The 20,650-nt window shown below is 38.7% G+C and overlaps 2 protein-coding genes across 7 annotated transcripts in view; both read left to right on the top strand.

Annotated features, from left to right (window-relative positions):
- Positions 1 to 20,650, top strand: part of LOC133847262 (protein scalloped) — a 78,602-nt gene that overhangs the window by 38,583 nt on the left and 19,369 nt on the right. For 2 of the 6 annotated variants that reach the window (XM_062282183.1, XM_062282182.1), the window contains exons 1-4: positions 1,547 to 1,811; positions 2,862 to 3,249; positions 18,603 to 18,730; positions 19,723 to 19,861. In XM_062282183.1, the coding sequence (XP_062138167.1) occupies positions 3,141 to 3,249; positions 18,603 to 18,730; positions 19,723 to 19,861 (376 nt within the window). In that variant the 5' untranslated portion in view covers positions 1,547 to 1,811; positions 2,862 to 3,140. Of the gene's footprint in view, positions 1 to 1,537; positions 1,812 to 2,861; positions 3,250 to 16,364; positions 16,485 to 18,602; positions 18,731 to 19,722; positions 19,862 to 20,650 lie in introns of those variants that run through there. The other 4 variants (XM_062282178.1, XM_062282179.1, XM_062282181.1 and 1 more) reach the window with 4 other exon arrangements.
- Positions 10,404 to 11,953, top strand: LOC133848536 (serine/threonine-protein phosphatase 2A activator-like). The gene has a single exon (XM_062284154.1). The coding sequence runs from the start codon at positions 10,496 to 10,498 to the stop codon at positions 11,807 to 11,809; it is 1,314 nt and encodes a 437-aa protein (XP_062140138.1). The 5' UTR covers positions 10,404 to 10,495; the 3' UTR covers positions 11,810 to 11,953.

Here is a 20,650-nt window from a genome sequence, read left to right as displayed (position 1 = left end):
CGCATAAGCTTTTTGAGCTCGTCGCTGTTAAAATAACGCCCTGCCTTCGCTCTCTCTCCACTATCTGCCGCTCTCTCGCTGAGGTGCTCTCTCACTAGCACTCTCTCTCGCACTCATAGGCACACATACATGCGCATAGGCTTAGGCCAAACACACAAATGCAAAGTTGAGAAAATGGGGGAAAAATTGAAAGAAAGAAAGAAAGAAACTTGTTCCTTTCTAACAATAAGCGACAAGATCAGACGACGACTTATCCCCGCTCATTTGCTGCATCATCAGTTGGCCAACTGGCTGGTTGCCCAGGCAAAGCCAGAAGCAACAACAACCACAACATCAACGTCGACGACCATCTCCTCCACCTGCAGTGCAGCTTCTCTACACACAGCTGACGACAAACGACAAGCGACAAACGACGCGACTAAAAGCATTGCAACACACACACACACACATACGAACATACTTGCAAGCAAACAAAACATAGAAAAACGCATTCATACTTTCACACATACATATTATACAAGTGAGTGTGTATCTACATACATACATACATACAAGCATATCTAGTAGTTGTTAAACTTGCTTGCTAACTTCGTACCTACAAAACATGTGAGTGTGTGTGTGTGTATGAGAAGTTCTCTCCACCTCTCCACAAGCATTTAATTCTATTGTGTTCTAACAAATGATTGCCACTTCATTTTAATTTAGCCATTTCCATTTTATATTTTGCCAATGCAAATCACATTTAATCATGTTTAATTGCTTTTTAATTTGTTTATGTGATACTTGACGGACAGTCGGACAGGAAGAGAAAGAAAAGGATTACGTAAAACACTTTTACGCTCACAAACATAAATCTCGAATATGAAATTATCCTGATCGTTAGTATTTTGTACATAGTCTATATTCACAATAAGTGAGTGAGTGTGTTATATTTGAATCGAACCTGCCCCATATATTTATGAATATGTACGTACACATGCATATGTGTGTGAATTTGTTGTGTCTGTGTGTAGTTGGCCTACCTGCTTTTGTGGAGTCTTTAGCCTGTTTTGGGTACAGATGCAAAATGCTCCTCCTACTCTTCTCTACCCCTTCCCTCACCAACAAGCAACACAGCGCCACTGTCGACGCTGCCTGGTACTTTGCTTTTCTTTACACACAACTACAAATACAAATACAAGCAAGCAACAACACGCAACAACAGCAACACAGCGAGTGAGCGAAATCGAGCGCAAAGTAAATGAGCGGCTCTCCACGCTGTATTAGTCACAGGCGCACACACACACACACCGACGCCAAGAATGAAGAGAGCGCAAGTGAGTGGCGAGAGAGAGAGAGAGCGTACATTATTGTTGTTGTTGTTGGGGCTTGATCACACACTCTGCATGTGTGTGCTGTTGTTGCTTGTGATTGTGTCTTGTGTGTGTTAGCAAACTAAACAGCCAAAGAGCCAACCGAGCCAGTCAAACAGGCAGCAGCGCAGCTAGCCAAAGCAGCCAGCCAGTTAGTCAGGCAGGCAGGCAGGCAGTCAGTCAGTCAGGCAGTCAGTCTGGGCAGCGAGTGAGCTGAGCTGAGCGAGCTACTGTCGTCGCGTCGCCGTCCGTTCTTTTTGTATTGAATTCAGATTCAGATTCAGTCGATGAGTTTCTCTCGCTTCTGCGCGTTGCGTGTTTCGCACTGTTTCCGCGATTTTTTCGTTGTCGTCATCGTTTGTTGCCCCCCGCCGCCCCGCACACGCCCCTCGCGCGTCCACCACCCACTCCCGCCAGTCGTGTGTGGCTCTGTGCGTTTTTAAGTGTACTAGTGTGCGTGTACGTGTGTGTTTTATTTTATTTCATTTCATTTTACATTTCATTTTATGTGTGTTTTGTAGTTTTTGTTTTACTGTTTTGGTTTTTTTTTTTGGTCGTGTTTTTTTCTTTTCTGTGTGTTGCTGCAGCACTTTTTATTGCTTAACTCGAAATACACATAAAATTTATATGATATGATTTGATTTGTTTCTTTTTTTTACATTTTTTTTTTTTGCTGTTGTATATATGTGTGTGTGTGTGTGTGCTCATTCAGTTAAATTTAGGCGCTGCGCGTGTTTTGTTGGCCATGTTGTGTTGATCTTTCTCTGCTACTCGCAAGCACATGCATGTGTGTGTGTGTGTGTAATCAAAATGTCGAAAAATTAAAAGAGCGAACAACTCCTACGCAAGCAGCAAACAACTTTGACAACAACAAAAACAATAACAAGCTGCAGCAACTGCAACGACAGAAAAAAAAGCTGCATTGCGCTTTGCAGATTTCATTCAATTGCGAGCACATTTTGTTTCAGTGTGCGTGTACAGCTTACATGTACATACATACATACATACTCAGCACACGAGCAATTTAAGTGTGTGTTTTGCACACAACAACAAAAGTGCCTGCAAGTGCGTGGATCAAACATAAGAACAACAACAACAACACAACACACGCCGCCAATGACGAAGAAGAAGTCGTAGAAGAGGAAGACGAGCAAAAGCTTCAATTAAGTTCGACTCCACAGAAATGCAACGACAACAACAACAACACAAACAGCGACAGCAACAACGACTCTCTCTCTTTAACGAGCACTCTTCTGCTTCTTACATACGATTCTGCTCTCGCAGTGCCTGCTGCGCTGCACCTTTTTTCTGCTGAAAGGCACACAGACACACGCATACAGACACACACACAGGCAGCAGACGCGATTTGTGCGCACACACTCACACACTCACGTATACAGAAAGTCAGCCGAGGCAGCGACTGCGGCAGCGCGCGCGCGTTCAAGTTAAAAAGATCTCAAACTCCAATTGCCCAACTGGCATTTCATAAATCTTTGCAATTTTTTCTAGTTCTGAACAAACAGTGTGAAGTGCAAGCAGCAAAAGCAAAAGCAAAACCAAGGCAAAGCAAAAGCAGCAAAAGTGCTTTATTTCAAACGCGCCTTATCAATTCTGATAACACAGTGAAAACAGTTAACGGCTTTTAACAAGCAACAACAACAACAACGACAAGAAAAGTGTGCGGCGTGACATCAGCATCCCAAATACATACAAGATATTATTCAGGCGAATCGAATACACGAATATATCATAATAATATTAATAATATTACTAATATAAACTGGCTGCATGAAAAACATCACCAGCTCAAGCACTTGCGGCACGGGGCTGCTGCAATTGCAGAACAATCTCAGCAACAGCGAATTGGACGTCGCTGTTGTTGGCAAACCAGAAGCAGGTGCGTTATTTTCTACCTCTCTCACTCACTCTCGCCTTCGCTCTCTCCCTCTTCCTTTTATCTTTATTCTTGCCTCGCTCTCAATTGCATGTACATGGCACACACACACACACACATACGTGAGTATATAAAATACACACTGGGGATTCGATCGGAGCTCGCAAAGAGCATCGCTAAGAGAGCCGACCACCCTTAACATTTATTTGCATATACTAACTATACTACACATGTGTATGTGTGTGTGTGTGTGTGTGATGCTGGGGCAACTAAATAGATACGTATATCCACATATCGTATATATTATTTCATATTTCATTAGAACCATATTTCTGTGAAGTGTTTTTCATAATCTCTTCATTTCGAAACTTTAACAAAGTAAAGAACTCAAATATTGTGTTAAACAATCTCTGTTGTGATTTAAGTACAGTAGAAGAGGCCATGCTGGAATTCCCAGAAACTCGAATCTTCCAGAAATTAGAATATAAGAAAATGAAGCAAGTTTTTAAGTTGGATTTCCAAATTTGTTGATATTGTTGATTCTTATTATATTAATTAAAGTCAACTTCAAACTTTCACAATTAAGAATTACTTTATGATAATATGTTTGAAATATAGAAAAGTTAACTTTGTAATAAATGGAAAAATTAAGACAATAAGAATTCAGTTTTCATTTCAATAGAGTTCATTTGGCATTCTCTCAAAGAATTAAAAGAGGAGTTGGCTATAAATTAGTTTTAAATATCGGAATTAATTGAATATGCATATTAAACGATTTGATTCCAACACAATCTCCCTCACTCGCCCTCTTGCTCTCTCGCTCTCTCTCTCTCGATTCTACTTTGCACAGCTGGCAGACAGATTGTGATTTATTCAGTAGAATAATTTCCAGGAGCAATCGAAGACAGAGAACAAAAACACTTACTTCCATGTGTGTGTGTGTGTGTGTGTGTGTGTGTGAGTTTGGGTCAAAGCAAATAGAGCGCCTTTTACACCTGGTTCAAGTTGAATGCATTCTGCTCTCTTCGGTGCAGACGCCCTCGCTCTTTGGTTCTCGCTCTCTTTTTGTTTTTTTGTTTTTCCTTTTCTTTGGTCTTCTGCACGCGCGCGCGCCCCGTTCTAAAATCAAGTCAACGGTGGTGACAACAATACCAAAGACAAACCAATTCCAGCAACAACGATCACATTGGATACGACAACTATGAATATACTGGTTTCTTACCTACCCACATACAATCACAATCACATATATCTTTGCATGTTCTTCAGTCTCTCTGTATGTGTATGCGTGTCTATTCAAGCGAGTCATAGCAGCAATAACAACAACAGCAAGACTTGTCTGTGTGTCTCTCTGTGTATGTGTGTGTGCGTGCGTGTGTAAGGTGGGGTTCACAGAACCCGGTTGAGTTTGTCTTGCGCAATGTTGCTTCTTTTTTGCCCATCCACTGTGCCATGTCCTGGTCTCTCGCTCTCTCACTCTCTCTTTTCGAAGCAGGCGCTCTCATCAATCATGAGGCTCCCTTCATCCCCCTCGTCGCACCCACAACCATTCGAGTTTGACTGCATGCGATTTCGCTGTTATCGCTGCCATCAGTCGACTGTTAATAACATAACAGACTGTTATGCAAAATTAGGCGCGATCACCAGAGACCACCAGTTGGTCTCCACACAGCTCCCCACCGCTCCCCGCCAGCCAACGCACAGCCCTGACAGCAATAGCATTAGCAATAGCAAAAGCAGCTTGGGGTTTTTTGTGTTTCTTGTATTTTGTATTTAAGTTTGAGTTCGAGTTCGAGTTTGACGTGGACGTGTGTGGATTTCTATCAGGCGAAACAAAAAGTTGTCCTACCAGTTTTTGTTGTTGTTGTTGTTGTTGTTGCTACTGCTTTTGCTGTTGCTGTGTTTTTTTCTGTTTTGTATTTTGTTTTTCTGTTGTTTCTTCTTTTGCTTTTTGGGGCCATTCTTTTTGTATGCAGTGTATGGCTGTTGTTGTGGTTTTTAATACCAGCTACCCAAAGGGTAAAAGGGTATTTTAACCTAGAGCCAACCGAAAGTGTTTGTATCTCTGAATATATAATTATTAAATAAATCTATTTATTCTTGATCTCAACAATACTTTCAATTCTTAGCATACATTGGAATACTTGAATGTTAAATTGAAAATAAGCCACCATAATGATTAGATTCTAATTGTCAATGCTTTGCTTTAGTGATAATGCCAAATGTTAAATATATTTTAACTAATTGTTGACCATGCACAGGTATAACTTGTCAGAAAGTGAAAAAGTAATTATTTTTAAAATGTATTATAACTTAAAATTAAGAATATTTCATACAGGAAATAATTTAGAATGCGTAACACACTTTGCTTATTTACTTAATTTAATTGCAAAATTAAAGACTGAACTCCTAAAATGCAATTTTATAAATCAAACAAATTATATTTTTGGGATAATTGTCTAGAAAAAGATTAGTTAACTCTATCGGGTATGTTGCAGTCGAGTGTACTCGACTCTTCTGTCTGTAATCCACTCTACAGTTGAGCGTGTAGAGTGTAGACTGTCGAGTGTAGAGTGTAGAGTCTGTGTGTTTACCTTGGTACTCGCGACTCGCGACGAACTTGATTTGAACGGTTCTACAGCAGTGTTATCTTTCCTTTCCATTCCCGAGGGCTCAAATCCAAAACATCTCTTTCTCTCTCTCTTTGTTTCTCATTCATTTTTTGCAATCGATTCGATCCGATCTGAAGCGATCCATTTGACTATACTATATAGTCATAGAGTAGTCTACATCTAACACATGCCAATTCTCACCTCACTGTGACAAGAGCTTTCTGGCTTCCTTCCCAATCAGTTTGCCACGAGACATCATTTGGCTTTATCTCTGTTTGCGAGTCAACAACTCGTACTATCCGACAAACCTGTTTTCACCTTTTCCACACCCCTTTCTTCGACTTCAACCTTTGCAATCAGCAGCAGCAACAAGGCGACAAGAAGTTTTCAATCAAAAAAAGCGCTGCAAAAAAGACGAAAAAAAAAAACAGAATGAAAGAAAGAAACTCCCCAACAAAGTTTCAATTGTTGTTCACTTTTTTTTGTTCCTTTTTACTGCTTGTCGTCTATAATTGATCTGCTTTTTGTTGTTGTTGTTGTTGCGCTTCTTCGAGTTCTTTGGCGTTCATTAGGCGCAATCAAATGGAAATCAAATGTGTTTTTTACGAGATTACGAAAAATACAAGTTTTATTGCTTTTGATTTCATTCACAATTACATACTTAACACACTTGTGTTAAGTATGCAAATATCTTACAAAGCAGCTGAAAAGTATGCTGTGAATTGCTTAATCACTAATAAATTGCAATTGATTAATGATCGTCTAATGATCACATATGTGATGAAAAAAATTATTTAATGAAATCTTTAAATATAGAATAGTATTATAGTGATGAGAAAGTTGTGTAAGGGTTTCGATTTAATTTAATTCGAACTTAAAGAAGAAAGAAAAGATCATCGATAAAAATCATATTGCAGTGAAGAATATCTTTGAATTCATAAGCACTTCAAATATATCAAATTGATTGTATTTTAACAAGTCTCATGACTCACACAATATAAACAATCATTTGCATGAATTTAAACAGATAATATAGTATATAAATATACCATACTCGTATGTATGGACAATATGAATATTCATAATAATTATGCAGTCAAACAAATTGTATTTGACTTCCTCCTTTTATGAATGTCATTATCTCGAATGAATCTGATGCTTATTCATGTTAAATTTTCAACCAAATTTAAAATCTGAACACACACACATACTATTACACATTATTTACTTATCTATGCTGCCACAATCGAAAAGTTCTACATAATGCCGTTTCTTCGTAAATCTGCGCTGCGGTCTGGTTTATTCAGCCATCTCTCATTACTTGCTCATCCTTTTCATTCACAAAATGAAGCCCAAAAACAACATTGAATGTGAAAAAATTGGCAAATATTCCACTTGAGCTTCCCCACATCATATCATATAACATATCATCATCATCATCATCGTCATCATCATCATCATTGTCACACTTTGCGCCATCAGAATTCAAAGTTACAAAAACAAAAATACCAGCTACTCTCTGGACTACATATAAAATAGTATATTTATTATGTGATTCTTGAAAAAGCATTAAAAACATAAAAAAAAAAGAAAAGAAAACATTAAAAAAAAGTGTCGTCTGTCAGTTGGATGATGACCGATGACAAGCTCTGCTATTAACATGCAATTCAAGCGCCGTTGCAGATCATGTGCACACCCCCCGCACACACACACACACACACACACACACGCAGCGTATTCAAAGTGCAGCTGAGATGCTCCCAACTCAACTCTACACAGTTTTGCGCTCTCTTCTTTTGGCTGCTCTCTTTGGCACTCATTTGTTTTTTGCCGCTGCCGCTGTGTTCTGTTTTTGAAGTACGTGACTTGCTTCGCACTTCCTGTTTCGTTTTGTTGGTCGGAGAAATGTTGCCAATTATTCAAAGTGTGCTGCTGTTTCTGCTGCTGCTGCTGTTGACAGACAAATAAAATAAACAAATAATAACTAAACATTCACACCAACACAGACACACACACATACACTGACACAACACTTTCAGCTGTTAACTCGCCACGCCGCGTTGGTCCACAGAAAATAGAAAATCGAAAGAAACGAAACGAAACACAAAAAAGAAGACGTTCTCAGCGCACTCAACTCTCAATGCACTCACTCGGAAAGTGCTCAGTGCATACGCAGCAGGCTGTGTGTGAGAGTGTATTATTATTATGTTGGGTGGGGGGTAAGGCAGGAGAAGAAGACGGCGGTCACCTGTCTGACTCATCGATTTAATTTTAAACCCTATGCCGAGACCTTAGTCAATGAACGCGCGGCGTGGGGCAGTCAACGAGAGCGACAGAGAGAGAGAGAATGGGAGCTAAGCAAAAAGAACTTGCGAGTAAAAGATGCTGCTCCCTCTGTCTCTCTCTCTCGCACAAATCGAATGTGCTTCCGTGCGAGAGTGAGTTATTGCAAAATGCATTGCACTTCGCTCACTCAAACAGACACACGCACACACACACACACACACTAATACTAACACTAACAGACTGCTCTCGCGCTCTGTTAACTGTTAACAGTGTTTGGCAATGCACATTGTATACACAATACATTTGGAGCACGTGACGTTAGCCACACTCACTTCGCTACTGTTATTGCTTCAACTGGTAGTCAATATGCAATTTTACTTAGTAATGGATAAAACTACAAATTACAGCATTATTTATCTCAATGTGTGGGATTGAATAATCTATGAAAATGTTTTCAGCAAAACTGCTCGAGGCCCTTTTGTTGTTTCTCACTTATGAAATCTCTTTAAAAACCAACAAAAACACAAAACCAAAAAACAAAACCATTTAATTCAATAGAACTAATCGATGTTATGTGGGTTGTATTGTTTATGGTTGTTTTACGAATTAATAAAGGAAAACAAAACTTGTTGGTTTTCGCGGTTTACATTTTCAATAAATATTCGTCATACGTCATGTTGTGCAGCGGCGACGCTTGAATGCTTTGCCAAGCAATTCTCAATGTGTGTCTCTGTGTGTGTGTGTGTGTGGTTACATAATTAATACATTCATTAATTAGTACATGTGTGTTATGAATAAACTTTATTTCAAATTAGATAATTTATGTGTGATTTAATACCCTGTACCTGTTTTCAATGGGTCCACACGTCGGATGAGTTACTTTTTTTGTATTAATCATAGAGTGACTCATCGGAATAGACCAGCTTACTAAATAAACACTATTTTATGCTTTTAACAATACTCCATTCTATGCTTAAATGCGTGGGCAAAAGTTGAATAAAGTTGTAGTTTCCCCAATACCTTGTAGTTTAATTCGAATTGTTTTAATTTTTCAAAGCGTTTTTATAATGATAATTGAAACGCTACAAAACTTAAAAGTTCTCTGTCTTCGTTGCTTATTTAGCAAATTTTCAATTTCAATTCAAAATTTTTACAACTTTTATAAAAACAATTTGATTGTTTTATCAAAGTTGAGGAACAAATATCTATAAATATTTTTAAAAGCTTTACAATCATTAAGTGGTTTTGCTCAAATATGTTTTATGCTTAAGCTTAACATTTTGATGTTATGTAAAATTTATCGTCGAAATAACATAAATCCATATTTCAATTTGAAACTTTTATTTTATATCTTAACATATTGAATGATATTCTGTGATTCTATGACGACTGAACGCAAATAATATTAAATTATGTTCACAATTTGAAGTGTTTATAACTAAATAATGTTTTGCAAACTTAACAGTGAAATGTTACATTAATGGAAACTGAATTTGCGCATTTCAATTGTTTATATAACTTTTTGGAAGATACGCTGCGTATTTAGGGCAATAAACACAAATACTGTTCAAAGGTAACTCTTTTAGAGCTTATAGAAAGATGTTATCTTCATTCATTAAATAGGATCCCGTATAGAATTTAACAGCTGTGGTTAATGTTATCGTTCCAATAACATAGCTGCATATTAAATTGAAAAATTGAAAACTTTTAGAATGTATTAAAATATGTATTCATTCATTCATTCAATGATGGTTATCATGCTTAGTTGAATGGAAAACGTCTATTAGGAAATGTATTCCACAAATTTTTTAAAAATATTTCCTTTAAGCTTTCAAATGCTTTTACTCCAATAGAACTTAACAGTTGCTGCTAATGTTATAGCTGCAAAAACATAGATGCGTAGTTAAATTGAAAAGAACGTATTGTAGAATTGGAAAATGTAATCATTTCGTTTATTTCATATATTCAATTTATTAAGAGAGGCTTACAATTTAGAGTAAGCTTTCAATTGCCTTACCCCAATAGAATTTAACAGCTGCTGTTAAAATTAACGTTGCAATAACATAGCTGCGTATGCATTCAAATTCCACAGCTGTTAACAGTTGCTCTTAATGTTATCGTTAACACAGCTGCATATTCATTGATTCAACAGCTGTTAACAGTTGCTGTTAATGTTATGTTCGCTGTGTCATACTAACTGCGGGGGAAATCCAGCCAAGCCATGACTATTAACTCTGTGATTGGGAAATTCCACTCAATTAACTTTGACATACACACGCACACACAGAGGGAAAAACAACAAACAAAAAAAAAAAGAAAATACATTCAATCAATTGCTAAAATCGTTTTCGATGGCCAAGAAAAACGCGCCCACGCAAGTGCAATACTGCGAGCCGCAGGAGACAAAAGTCGCTCGCTACTTTGGCAAACCGAGCTACGGAGCTGTGCTGCGCATCTCAAAGGAATCGGACACTGTGCGATGGCACAGTTCGGTGGCGTATCACGAGCTGCTCGCATACATTGGCAGGACGAGCATTGCGATCCAGGGAGTGCAACAGCAGTCGGTGCGAGGCGATTATCCAGTGAGTGCCACAATGCAGCGGCTGTGCGGCATCTTTGATCGTCTGCTCGAGATGGCGGCGTCGCAGCGTGGCGTCGATCTCGGCATCATCTCCGTTGGCGCAAAGCATCCACAGCACACAACACAGTATCGCGAAATCAAGCGCTTGACCATTGTGGAAGCGTATCGCAGCTGGTCCCGAACAATGCTGCGTTGCATCTTTGGCCTCGTGGAGCAGGCGTTGCCGCCACAGCAATGCGAACATGTCGCCGAGCTGGGTCAGTATTTGGCCAACGCTTTTGGCAATCCGACGCGTCTCGATTACGGCACCGGCCACGAGCTCAGCTTCCTCTTCTTCCTGTGCGCACTCTTTCGCATCAAGGTGCTGCTGCCAGCCGATGAACCGGCTGCCGCTTTATTGCTCTTCCAGCGGTATCTGAAGTGCGTGCGTCGTCTGCAGTCGCAGTACGGTTTGAATGCGGCGGGCTTTGAGGGCGCCTATTCCCTGGATGACTATCAGTTTGTACCGTATCTCTGGGGCGCCGCTCAGCTCTGCTATGATCCACCGTTTCAGCCCCGCCAGCTGCTGCAGCCTGCGGTCTTTGAGCAGTGGCGCAACGATTATCTGCTCGCCGGTTGTGTGGCCTTTGTCGCCGAGTCGAAGGAGGGCAGCTTTGCGACGCATTCGTGCCAGCTGTGGAGCATCACAACGCTCTCGTCGTGGCCGAAAGTGTATCGGGGGCTGCACAACATGTACTTGAAGGAGATGCTCAATCAGTTTCGTATGCTGCGTCACGTCTGCTTCGGTCAGCTGATGTCCTTTGACCCCGCCCCGGCGTCCAGTCAATTGACGCGACCGCAGCTCGGTTATTTGTCGGTGCAGCGACAAGAGTTGCTGCGTCTCCGGCTGGAGGGACAAGAGCCACTCGATCAGCCGAGACTGGAGGAGAGGGAAGAGGAGACCGAGTCCACGATGGAGCAGTTGACGCACAGCGCCTTGGTCACCGACGTCAGCGACTCGAATGTGAGCGGTGCAAGTGTGAGTGTGTGCACGATCACGAAGCGCGGTCGATTGGTCAGTCGATGTCATATATCTGGCAAATAGATAGATACATAGATAGAAGTAGTTACGATATGATAGTTTTGCCACTAACCCCTAAGGCGATGCCGTAGCGTTCAAATCAAATCGAAATGAAATAAAAATTAACTTGGCCAACAGCAAACAATCGCATGTGGCTGCTGCTGTGGCTGCTGATGTATCACCAGCTGCCCATTAAACGTAAACCAGTTCCAGCTAAGCCCCACTCTGACCCCCTTCTCCATTCCCCTCTCTCCGTCTCTTTCACGCTCGCTCCTGTCGCCCTCGACAAGCGACTAAAAATCTGTTAACCGGTTTAGAAACAAACTAAAAAGCTGCACCAGCAGTTGTTGTTGTTGATCTCTGGCTGAGAACTGTTATACATAGAGTCGAGACTCCAGTTTGCATCTCTCGCTCTCTCTCTCTCTCTCTCTCTCTGTCTTTCTGTCTCTGGGCAAAGCAATTAAACACGCTTGCGGACAGATCCCCAATAGATACGACACAACAAAACGTTGAAGAGATCGGGACTCCGTGTCCGCACCCTGCGGCCAAAGGGAAAGCAAATTGAGAACATTATTTGTTTCTTTTCTTTATTATTATTATTAGATGCATCCTTTCACAACAACAGTTAACGTTAACCTGCCTATATATGTATACATATATGGCTTTCTTTCCGGTTCTTAATCGATCCAACGACGAACCATGACCAAAATGTCACTCAGTATAGACTGAATTTCAGTTAAAACTCGCATTATAAAGCACGTGTTTTACAAATGCTTCAACTGCAATTTATTGCTAACGAGTATGAAAAGAAAACTGCAACAAACATTGCCATAAATCAGCATTTAATTTATATTCATTTCAAAAATATGTTAACTAGTCTGATTTCCCTCAATCTTGTAATCTTAATCTCTTTTTGAAAGTTGATGTCAAAAATTTAAACTCATAATTTAAATAGAAAAAGCTTCGTGATTTTGCACATCGCACACTCGAATATGATTATTAAATGATTCGTGGGTGTTCACTTGGCAGCAAATTGCAAATTTGTATATAGCGGTATATTTTAGTATTTATTTTGGTATATTAGTTTAGTATATTTTATGAATAATACTGCAATTTGTTGCCTTTATTGCAAATGAGTAGCCAACCATATGTAACCTTCGGTATATTTTTGTATTTGTTTCGGTATATAAATTTGGTATATTTTTCGAATAATACCACAATGTTTTTCCTTATTGAAAATGTTTAGGGGCTTCTCAGTCCGACCATATACATATGTATAACTTTTGGTATATTTTATTATTAGTTTTGGTATGTTAATTCGGTATATTTTCTGAAAAATACTGCAATGTTTTGTGGATAGCGCCTTCATAGCCCAATCATATATAGCTTTCGGTATATTTTAGTATTTTTTTTTCGGTATTTTGGCATATTCTAAGAATATTAAAATATTTTTTATTTCGAAGTTCGAAGTTCCCGACTGTAGCTTTCTCTCTTTGTGTTTGTGCACAAGTGAAAAATGTAAATGAGAAATTCCAGTTGCTCGTTCGTTTTCATTATACTTTGTGTATTTCATCAGAATTTGAAGTGCAAATGTACTAATTAAAATGTAGAAATTGTGAACAGCAAGAACAGCAAAAAAAAAAAGAAATGCATTGCCATCTGAAGTGGATCTGTCATTGTGTTTGTCGCGCTAGCTCATTAAACAGCGTGTCAGCCTACCCTTAAAAAGTACAAGATTCAATTGAGAGAACCTAACCTGTGTGTCGTACTACTATATAAAGGGTTAAACCCTCATTTTTGCTCAATTCTCGAATCTAAAGCTTTCAGTTGAGTTGATGCCGCGGCGTTTTATAAAAGATGATTGAATTTTTCAAGTGCACATTGAGATACATACATACGCATAGATGCAGATACAGATACAGATACAGATACAGATACAGATACAGATGCAGATACGCAAAGAGTGAGTTGATTGATGATGAACTATCACCACCTTGCCTTGCCTTTGCCTTTGGCTATGCCAAATGGCAATATGGAAATGAGAAAATTTCAAATTTCAAATTTGAAATGTGACAGGGGAAATCCCTTAAGGGTAGCAAACACACACACTCAATGCAAAAGGATCCCAAGGACAGTTATATACATAACATATATAGTATGTGTTATGCAAAAGGTACTCGCATCGTATCCTTTTTCAACTGACTGCAACTCACTCTCCTTTTGCGCCTTTTGTTTTCGGCCTGTTCCGTGCATGTCCTGCCAAATATTTGCGATACATATTTTTGATAACTCGCGCACACCAAGGAATGCGACGACTGTGTGCCACTGTGTGTCCAGGCGTTTGCCTCTGTCAGTTGTACTCCTTCTTCTTCTTCTTCTTCTTCTTCTTCTTCTACTACTGCTTCTACTTCTTCCTCTTCTTCTGCTACTTGCGCTGTCCTGCATACATTGTGTGTGCTGTGGTGTAGGTTAGGGGTTAATTTGCTCACGTCTACTTCATATTGTTCACATACCCTGCACTCGAAGCAAAACTATCCTAAATATTCGTATTGGGTTCATACTTTTTCTAAGTTTATAACATTCAATATAAGATCGCCTAAAGAAATGCTTAATTTTATTATATTTTATTTTCATAATATAAATCGCAAATAATATTGGTGATGCAATTTTTATGAAAAAATTAAAAACTTTAACTATTTATATAAAACAAAACTTTTAGTATACAATTTTATAATATAAATCGAGAAATGAAAACAAAAGTTGACTTTTATAATAAAAACCGAAGAATAGGAAATATTATACATACATTTATTATTTTTATAATACTCAATGAGAAAAGAGAGTAAAACTATCTATTATATATCTATATTATAGTATCTATTATCTAAACTCCACTGTCTCTCATTCGACATACAATCTCAAGGTGCATGCGCATGTCAGGGTATTAAGCAGTTGCGCATGCTCAAAGCGCAAGTTGATTTCTTTACACTAAAGTTGGGGTAGCTGGCAGTCGAGCACACCTCGCTGCGTGTTTTTGCTTTGTTTTTTTTTTTTTTGCACACATTGCAAAGGACACTTTCTGAGGTGGGGTGTAGACTAGAGATTTGAATAAGGATCAGCCCATTAAGGGCTGCGATTCACGCATCGCTCGCTCGCTGGCATTTCAAGTGGGGTGACTGATCCTGCTTGCCTGCCTGACAGCCTGACAGCCTGTCTGCCAGCGCACCACCATCAACCACCAACATATAGCCACCACCACAATCATCACCGCCAACATCAACAGCAAACAGCAACGACAACGAGTTGAAGCGTCGCATTGGCTTACAGCTGTTCACGGTCGCAGAGCGTGAATAAAGCGAAGAGAAAATAGAGAAATGCAAGCGAAATACAATAAATACCATAAATTCCAATTGCCAAGGGTAGCTAGCTGGGAGACAACCCAAAATACATTCCCTTATTAATGCTCGAGCAGTCGCAGCCACAGCAGCAGCTGTGAGTCGAGTCCTAGTCGAGCCTAGGAGAACGCTATGTGTGTGTGTGTGTGGTTCTAATTGGGAAATTACAATGAACCGGAAGCGTTGCAGCCCGAAAATTAATATGATAATATTGTACACACACACACACACACACACACACACTCGCTGTGCTCGCTTGCTGAGGGAGATTATGAGAAATGGCAATAGTCACCCCTAAAAGCGAGGAGCAAAGCAGCAACCCCTGCCTCATGTGTCCTGTGTCCTGTGCTGACTGCAGCAAGCGTGGCAATGCAGCCGCTGCATGCATTATTATTAAATAGTTGCCCAGTTTTTATCGGCTTCGGGTTGTGCCAGCTCCCCCCCACCCCAAACACATACACACACACACACACACCGATACACACACACACACTTAGCTGGCGATCTGTGTACAGTTGGGAATTGCTAAAGGCACGCTCACATGTTGCTTTGAGCTTTCGACCATTTTTGAGTAATCTACGCCTGTGGGGAAAACAACGTTGGGGATAAGCGCTTAGCTTGAGCTTGAGCTCGCTAAAAAACATGATTTGAAATGAAATTTCTTTGCTGGCGATTCTTGGAATTTCCCTGATTCTCATCTACCCATGACGCACAACGCTGTCGTCGTCGTCGTCGTCATCGTCGCTGTCGGCGTTGCCTTTGGTATTTTGGGTTCGCCTTCCCTTAACTGTATGCTTCTGTGTGAATGTGTGTGTGTGTGTGACTGCATCCTGTCGTGCGTTATGCCATCATCCCCTGTCTACACACATACACACACACACAGAAAACAAAAACCAGAAATTAGTGAAAAATGAAAGGCATTTTCAGTTTCCACAGCGCGTTCCAATCAAACAGACGCGTTTTTCTTCTCATTTTTCTCGAATCGCAGTCGCCGTCGCCGTTGCCGTTGCCTTCCCCTTCGCGCCCCCCCTTCTCCGCCACCCACTAAATGGATACTCAACAACATCAAGAATTAATCCTTAATAATACATAAATATATTATTGCATTTTTTTTGTTATTGTTATTGTGCTTGTGTTGTGTCTGTTTCGCCCCTCTCGATGTGTTTGTGAGATATTTGTGCTGATTTTGTTTTTTGTGAAATAAGTTGCCAACATTTATTTGAAAGACGACCACGATAACGGCTCCAAATTGGCGCCGTTCTCCAAACATTTGGATTCCCTTGAGGAATTCAAAAGTCTCTCCGGTGAGTTGATCTCGCAATCTCAGTCGCAGTCGCAGTAGCTAATGACTTGCCACAAAGACTAGACTCTGGCATTGTCTACCTGTGTGTGTAGCATTAAAAAAGTAAAGAGAACACACAAAAAGAGAACGGCCAACTTCTTTGCAGCTAATGACTTTTGAGGATATTGGATAATATCACGTTCGGGCAGGTCAGGAGAACCTTTAACGAAATGGTTAATGGAAATTGTGATACACGCCGCATGCCTGAAAGCATTCAAAATACTCTTACAGTGCTGTAATGGCCAAGACATGTAATGGACTGTGCAAATGCAAACTAGAAGCAAGCAAAAGCGAGAAAGAGTAGCTCTCTTTCTTCAAGAAAGCAGACAAGTTATTGACACTTACTGACATGATATTTCTACAATTCATTATATTCATTCTAATGCCAGACTTTCATTATTAAACCTTTGACAATATATATTTGTTATGGTTATCACAACTGCCTATTTATATAGTTATATCTAATCCTTTCGGTATCAACATTATTAACAAGTTACCCATTTAAAATACGAAAGCGTCTTTTTCATTAAAATATACTAAATGGCACATTTGGTATAACGAGATACCACAACATTGAAAATATACCATTTGTATTTCAATATACCAAATGACACATTTGGTACAATGACATACCACAACATTGAAAATATACCATTTTTATTTCATACCGACATACCACAACATTGAAAACATACCATAGAGTACTATATTTAGCAGATTTTAATTGTTAAAGTAGAATTCACTGACTCTTGGGAATTTTATTTGCTCGCAACTAAAATGGCAGAATATACCAAATCGTATATTTAGTATAACGACATACCATTACATTAAAAATGTACCAAAAAGCATAAAATATACTAAATTTTAAGTGTTGAATAAGAATTCCAAGAATTATTCGATCGCTACTAATATAAAATATTAATAATAAAATACCAGGACATACCAAATGCCGTATTTGGTATAATGACAAATGTATTGATACATAAAAAGGTATCATAGAGTAGAAGATATACAATATTTGAAATTGTATTCAATAACACAATCAAATGTTCAATCCAAATGCCTCATTTCCGTTGGAAAATTGTTGAATACCCTTCAACCCTTTTCCAGTTTAGTCAACATTTTAACAAAATGTTATATAGTTTTCAGATTATATTTGAGTTCAAAGTATTTAAGAATTTTTTTTGCTGAAACAGACAAATTAAATTAAATAAAAAAGTTCAAGTAGAAGTGATTCATTATCGAATACACTATCAATGAAAAATCTTCCTTTAAAAATAACCTTTATTGATTTCTAAGTATTTCGTAATACTTTCCTGATGAACTTTAACTGACCTACCATTCAATCCAACATTCGCTTCAGATTGAATTCCAATGATAAATCAAATGCATTGCAATCTTTTGACTGCTGTGCCGAATTGTTCAATTAGTGCAGTTGCTGCTGCATGAGCATTGACTTTGATGGCTGCCTTGACGATGCTGCTGCCCCAAGACAATGCCACAACATGATGCCACTTGTGTGCATTTAGCCAAGTGCATGCTGCCTGTCTGTCTGTGTGTTTGCGTTTGTGTTTGTGTGCTGATTATCAATTTGGAGTAGGCGCGATGATGATGATGATTGTCTCCGTTGTCTAACGCCTTCCTCACGCCCACGCCCACGCCCACGCCCCACTTAGTCGCCATTGGCGCCATTGTTAAATATATCAAATGAAAAACGTACTTAAGTGTGTGCTGGAGCGCTTTTCATCTGTGCCCAGCACGCAAATTCATAATACATATCAACACCCCGGACACGGATGTGTCTGTTAGACAGGTTGATTGTGGATACACACTTGTTTGTGTGCTTAAGGGTGGCGACACCATCACTGACTAACTGACTGACTAACTGACTGAATGACAACGACAATAATAATAATAATAACGAATAATAATAATAATGAAGATGATGATGACACAGATTTATGAAGCTTAAACCGCACTTTAAAATTGTGAATTCTGAATTCTGACGTTTTCCACACACGCAACAATTTCTAATCTGAATTCCTCTCCTCCTCTCTCTCTCTCTCTCTCTGTTTTGCAGTCGGACCCGGCACCATACCATCTCCGTGGGCACCAGTGAATGCCGGTCCTCCTGGTCCACTGGGATCGGCAGACACAAATGGCAGCATGGTGGACAGTAAAAACTTGGATGTTGGCGACATGAGCGATGTGAGTACAAAACAACTATATTTACTTATCCTAAATCCTAAATACTAAATCCTCGATTCAAATTCTTTTACTCATATTTTATTTGCTTTTGGTTTTACAAGCAAAAGAATTAACTTAAGTGTGTAGAATATGTTGCCTCTAAATTTTATTTAATTTTCACTTCATTTGCTTTACAAATTTAAAAGTAAAACAACACCAGTTTATCTACAATATTCTTGATTGTCCTTTAGAATATTGAATACAATTGTATTGTCATTTTATTTATTTGCCTTAACTGAAAGAAATTACATATAAGAGACAAAAATTTCTCTGTTTATCTTTCAATATACAGTTCAAATAAAACTACACATAATTGTCGTTGATAAACTTGATTAAGAGTCTTTTGAATACAATTTTAGACAACTTCGCACTTCACAGCAAACAAATTAACTAAGTACATATTTATTTTTCTATTCAAAACTTTAATTTTTAATTAAATCAAAGTTTAGTTAAAATATTTTAAAATTATAGAAATTTTCCAATTTGTTTTCGAATATTTGTTGTACTCCTAACAAAACTCTTTAATTTAATATTTTAAAATAAAAGTAATAAAATTTTCTTTACGTCAAAGATTTCTGAAACTACTTTTCCTACATTTGAAATTCGACTTGCAATATTGGAAAAATGGCACATTATTATTTATTTCAAACGATTAACTCTACTTTGCTTAACCAAATATTTAAGACAAGTTTGTGAATTTATAGCTAAAACCCTTTTGAATTCGTCAATGTGACACTTTAAATTACTTGTGAAGCATATTAAATAAGTGTGTGAAACAGAACAAGGCAAATTTTTTACTGACAACTAGAAAATGTAAATGGAACGAGTCATAAAATATAAATAGTCCCTTTTTTTTTGTTGAGTTTAAACAATCGATTTTCAAGAGTTGCATGAATAGGAATTCTCTCAATATTACTATCTCTTGATTTGTTTATGCTTTTGAACAATTGCAGGACGAAAAGGATTTGTCATCCGCTGATGCCGAGGGAGTCTGGAGTCCTGACATTGAGCAAAGCTTTCAAGAAGCACTGTCAATATATCCACCATGTGGACGCAGGAAAATCATATTGTCCGATGAGGGCAAAATGTATGGTAAGTACGAACAAATAACTTGAATGCAGTATATTTAGTATTTAGTATTAACCAAATAATATCAGGCTGGTCACACAATGAAGTAAACTTGCAGTTTTTTACACGCGATCGTCGTGAAGTGAATATCAAAATGTTAACAAACGTAACAATTTAATTTAACACAACTTAATACATACATGTGTGAGTGTTCAAATACATACTTATAGTAGTTACACTATACTTAAACCCTTCACTTCACTTTACTTCACTTCAGTTCGCTTCGCTTTGGTTTGCTATGAATTTCACGACAAAGTGCCCACAAAAGTTTCACCGACTGTCGTCCCTACATCCTTCTCTTCCTTTCTCTCTCTCGCACTTTTCTCTTTGTGTGCGTGTGTGTGTGAGTGTGAGTGTGTGGGTGCATCAAATGGGGCGGCGTAAAAGAGAAAACAAACAGGAATTTTGCGGTTGCTGGTTGTTGGTTTTATTTGTTGTTTTTGCTTTTGTTTGTGCTCTGTGTGCTTGTGTTTTGTGTTCTTATACCCTGCACACGAAACTCTATCCTATCTGATGTCTGCCCAGCCCACCCCACCTCTTGCTCCCCTCCCTCTCCGGGCAAATGCCATTTGATTTAATCTCATATTTAATCCATAAAGTAATGATAATAATAATAGACGAATAATCGCACTTCTTCAACTAAGATTTCGGTTTCTCGGCACGTTTTCAGTATTTCATTGAGCTTCTGATCATTTAAGCATTAACTAAATATATACGACTAAAAGTACATAAGAACTTTTGTGTATTGATATT

This window comes from Drosophila sulfurigaster, chromosome X (genome assembly GCF_023558435.1).
Source record: "Drosophila sulfurigaster albostrigata strain 15112-1811.04 chromosome X, ASM2355843v2, whole genome shotgun sequence".
NCBI lineage: Eukaryota > Metazoa > Arthropoda > Insecta > Diptera > Drosophilidae > Drosophila > Drosophila sulfurigaster.
The sequence above is the reverse complement of the archived record's forward strand: the minus strand, read 5'-3'. Positions and strand labels throughout refer to the sequence as shown.

Excerpts from the sequence above, each read along its gene's own strand:
- LOC133848536 (XM_062284154.1), top strand. The coding sequence starts at position 10,496 with ATGGCCAAGAAAAACGCGCCCACGCAAGTGCAATACTGCGAGCCGCAG.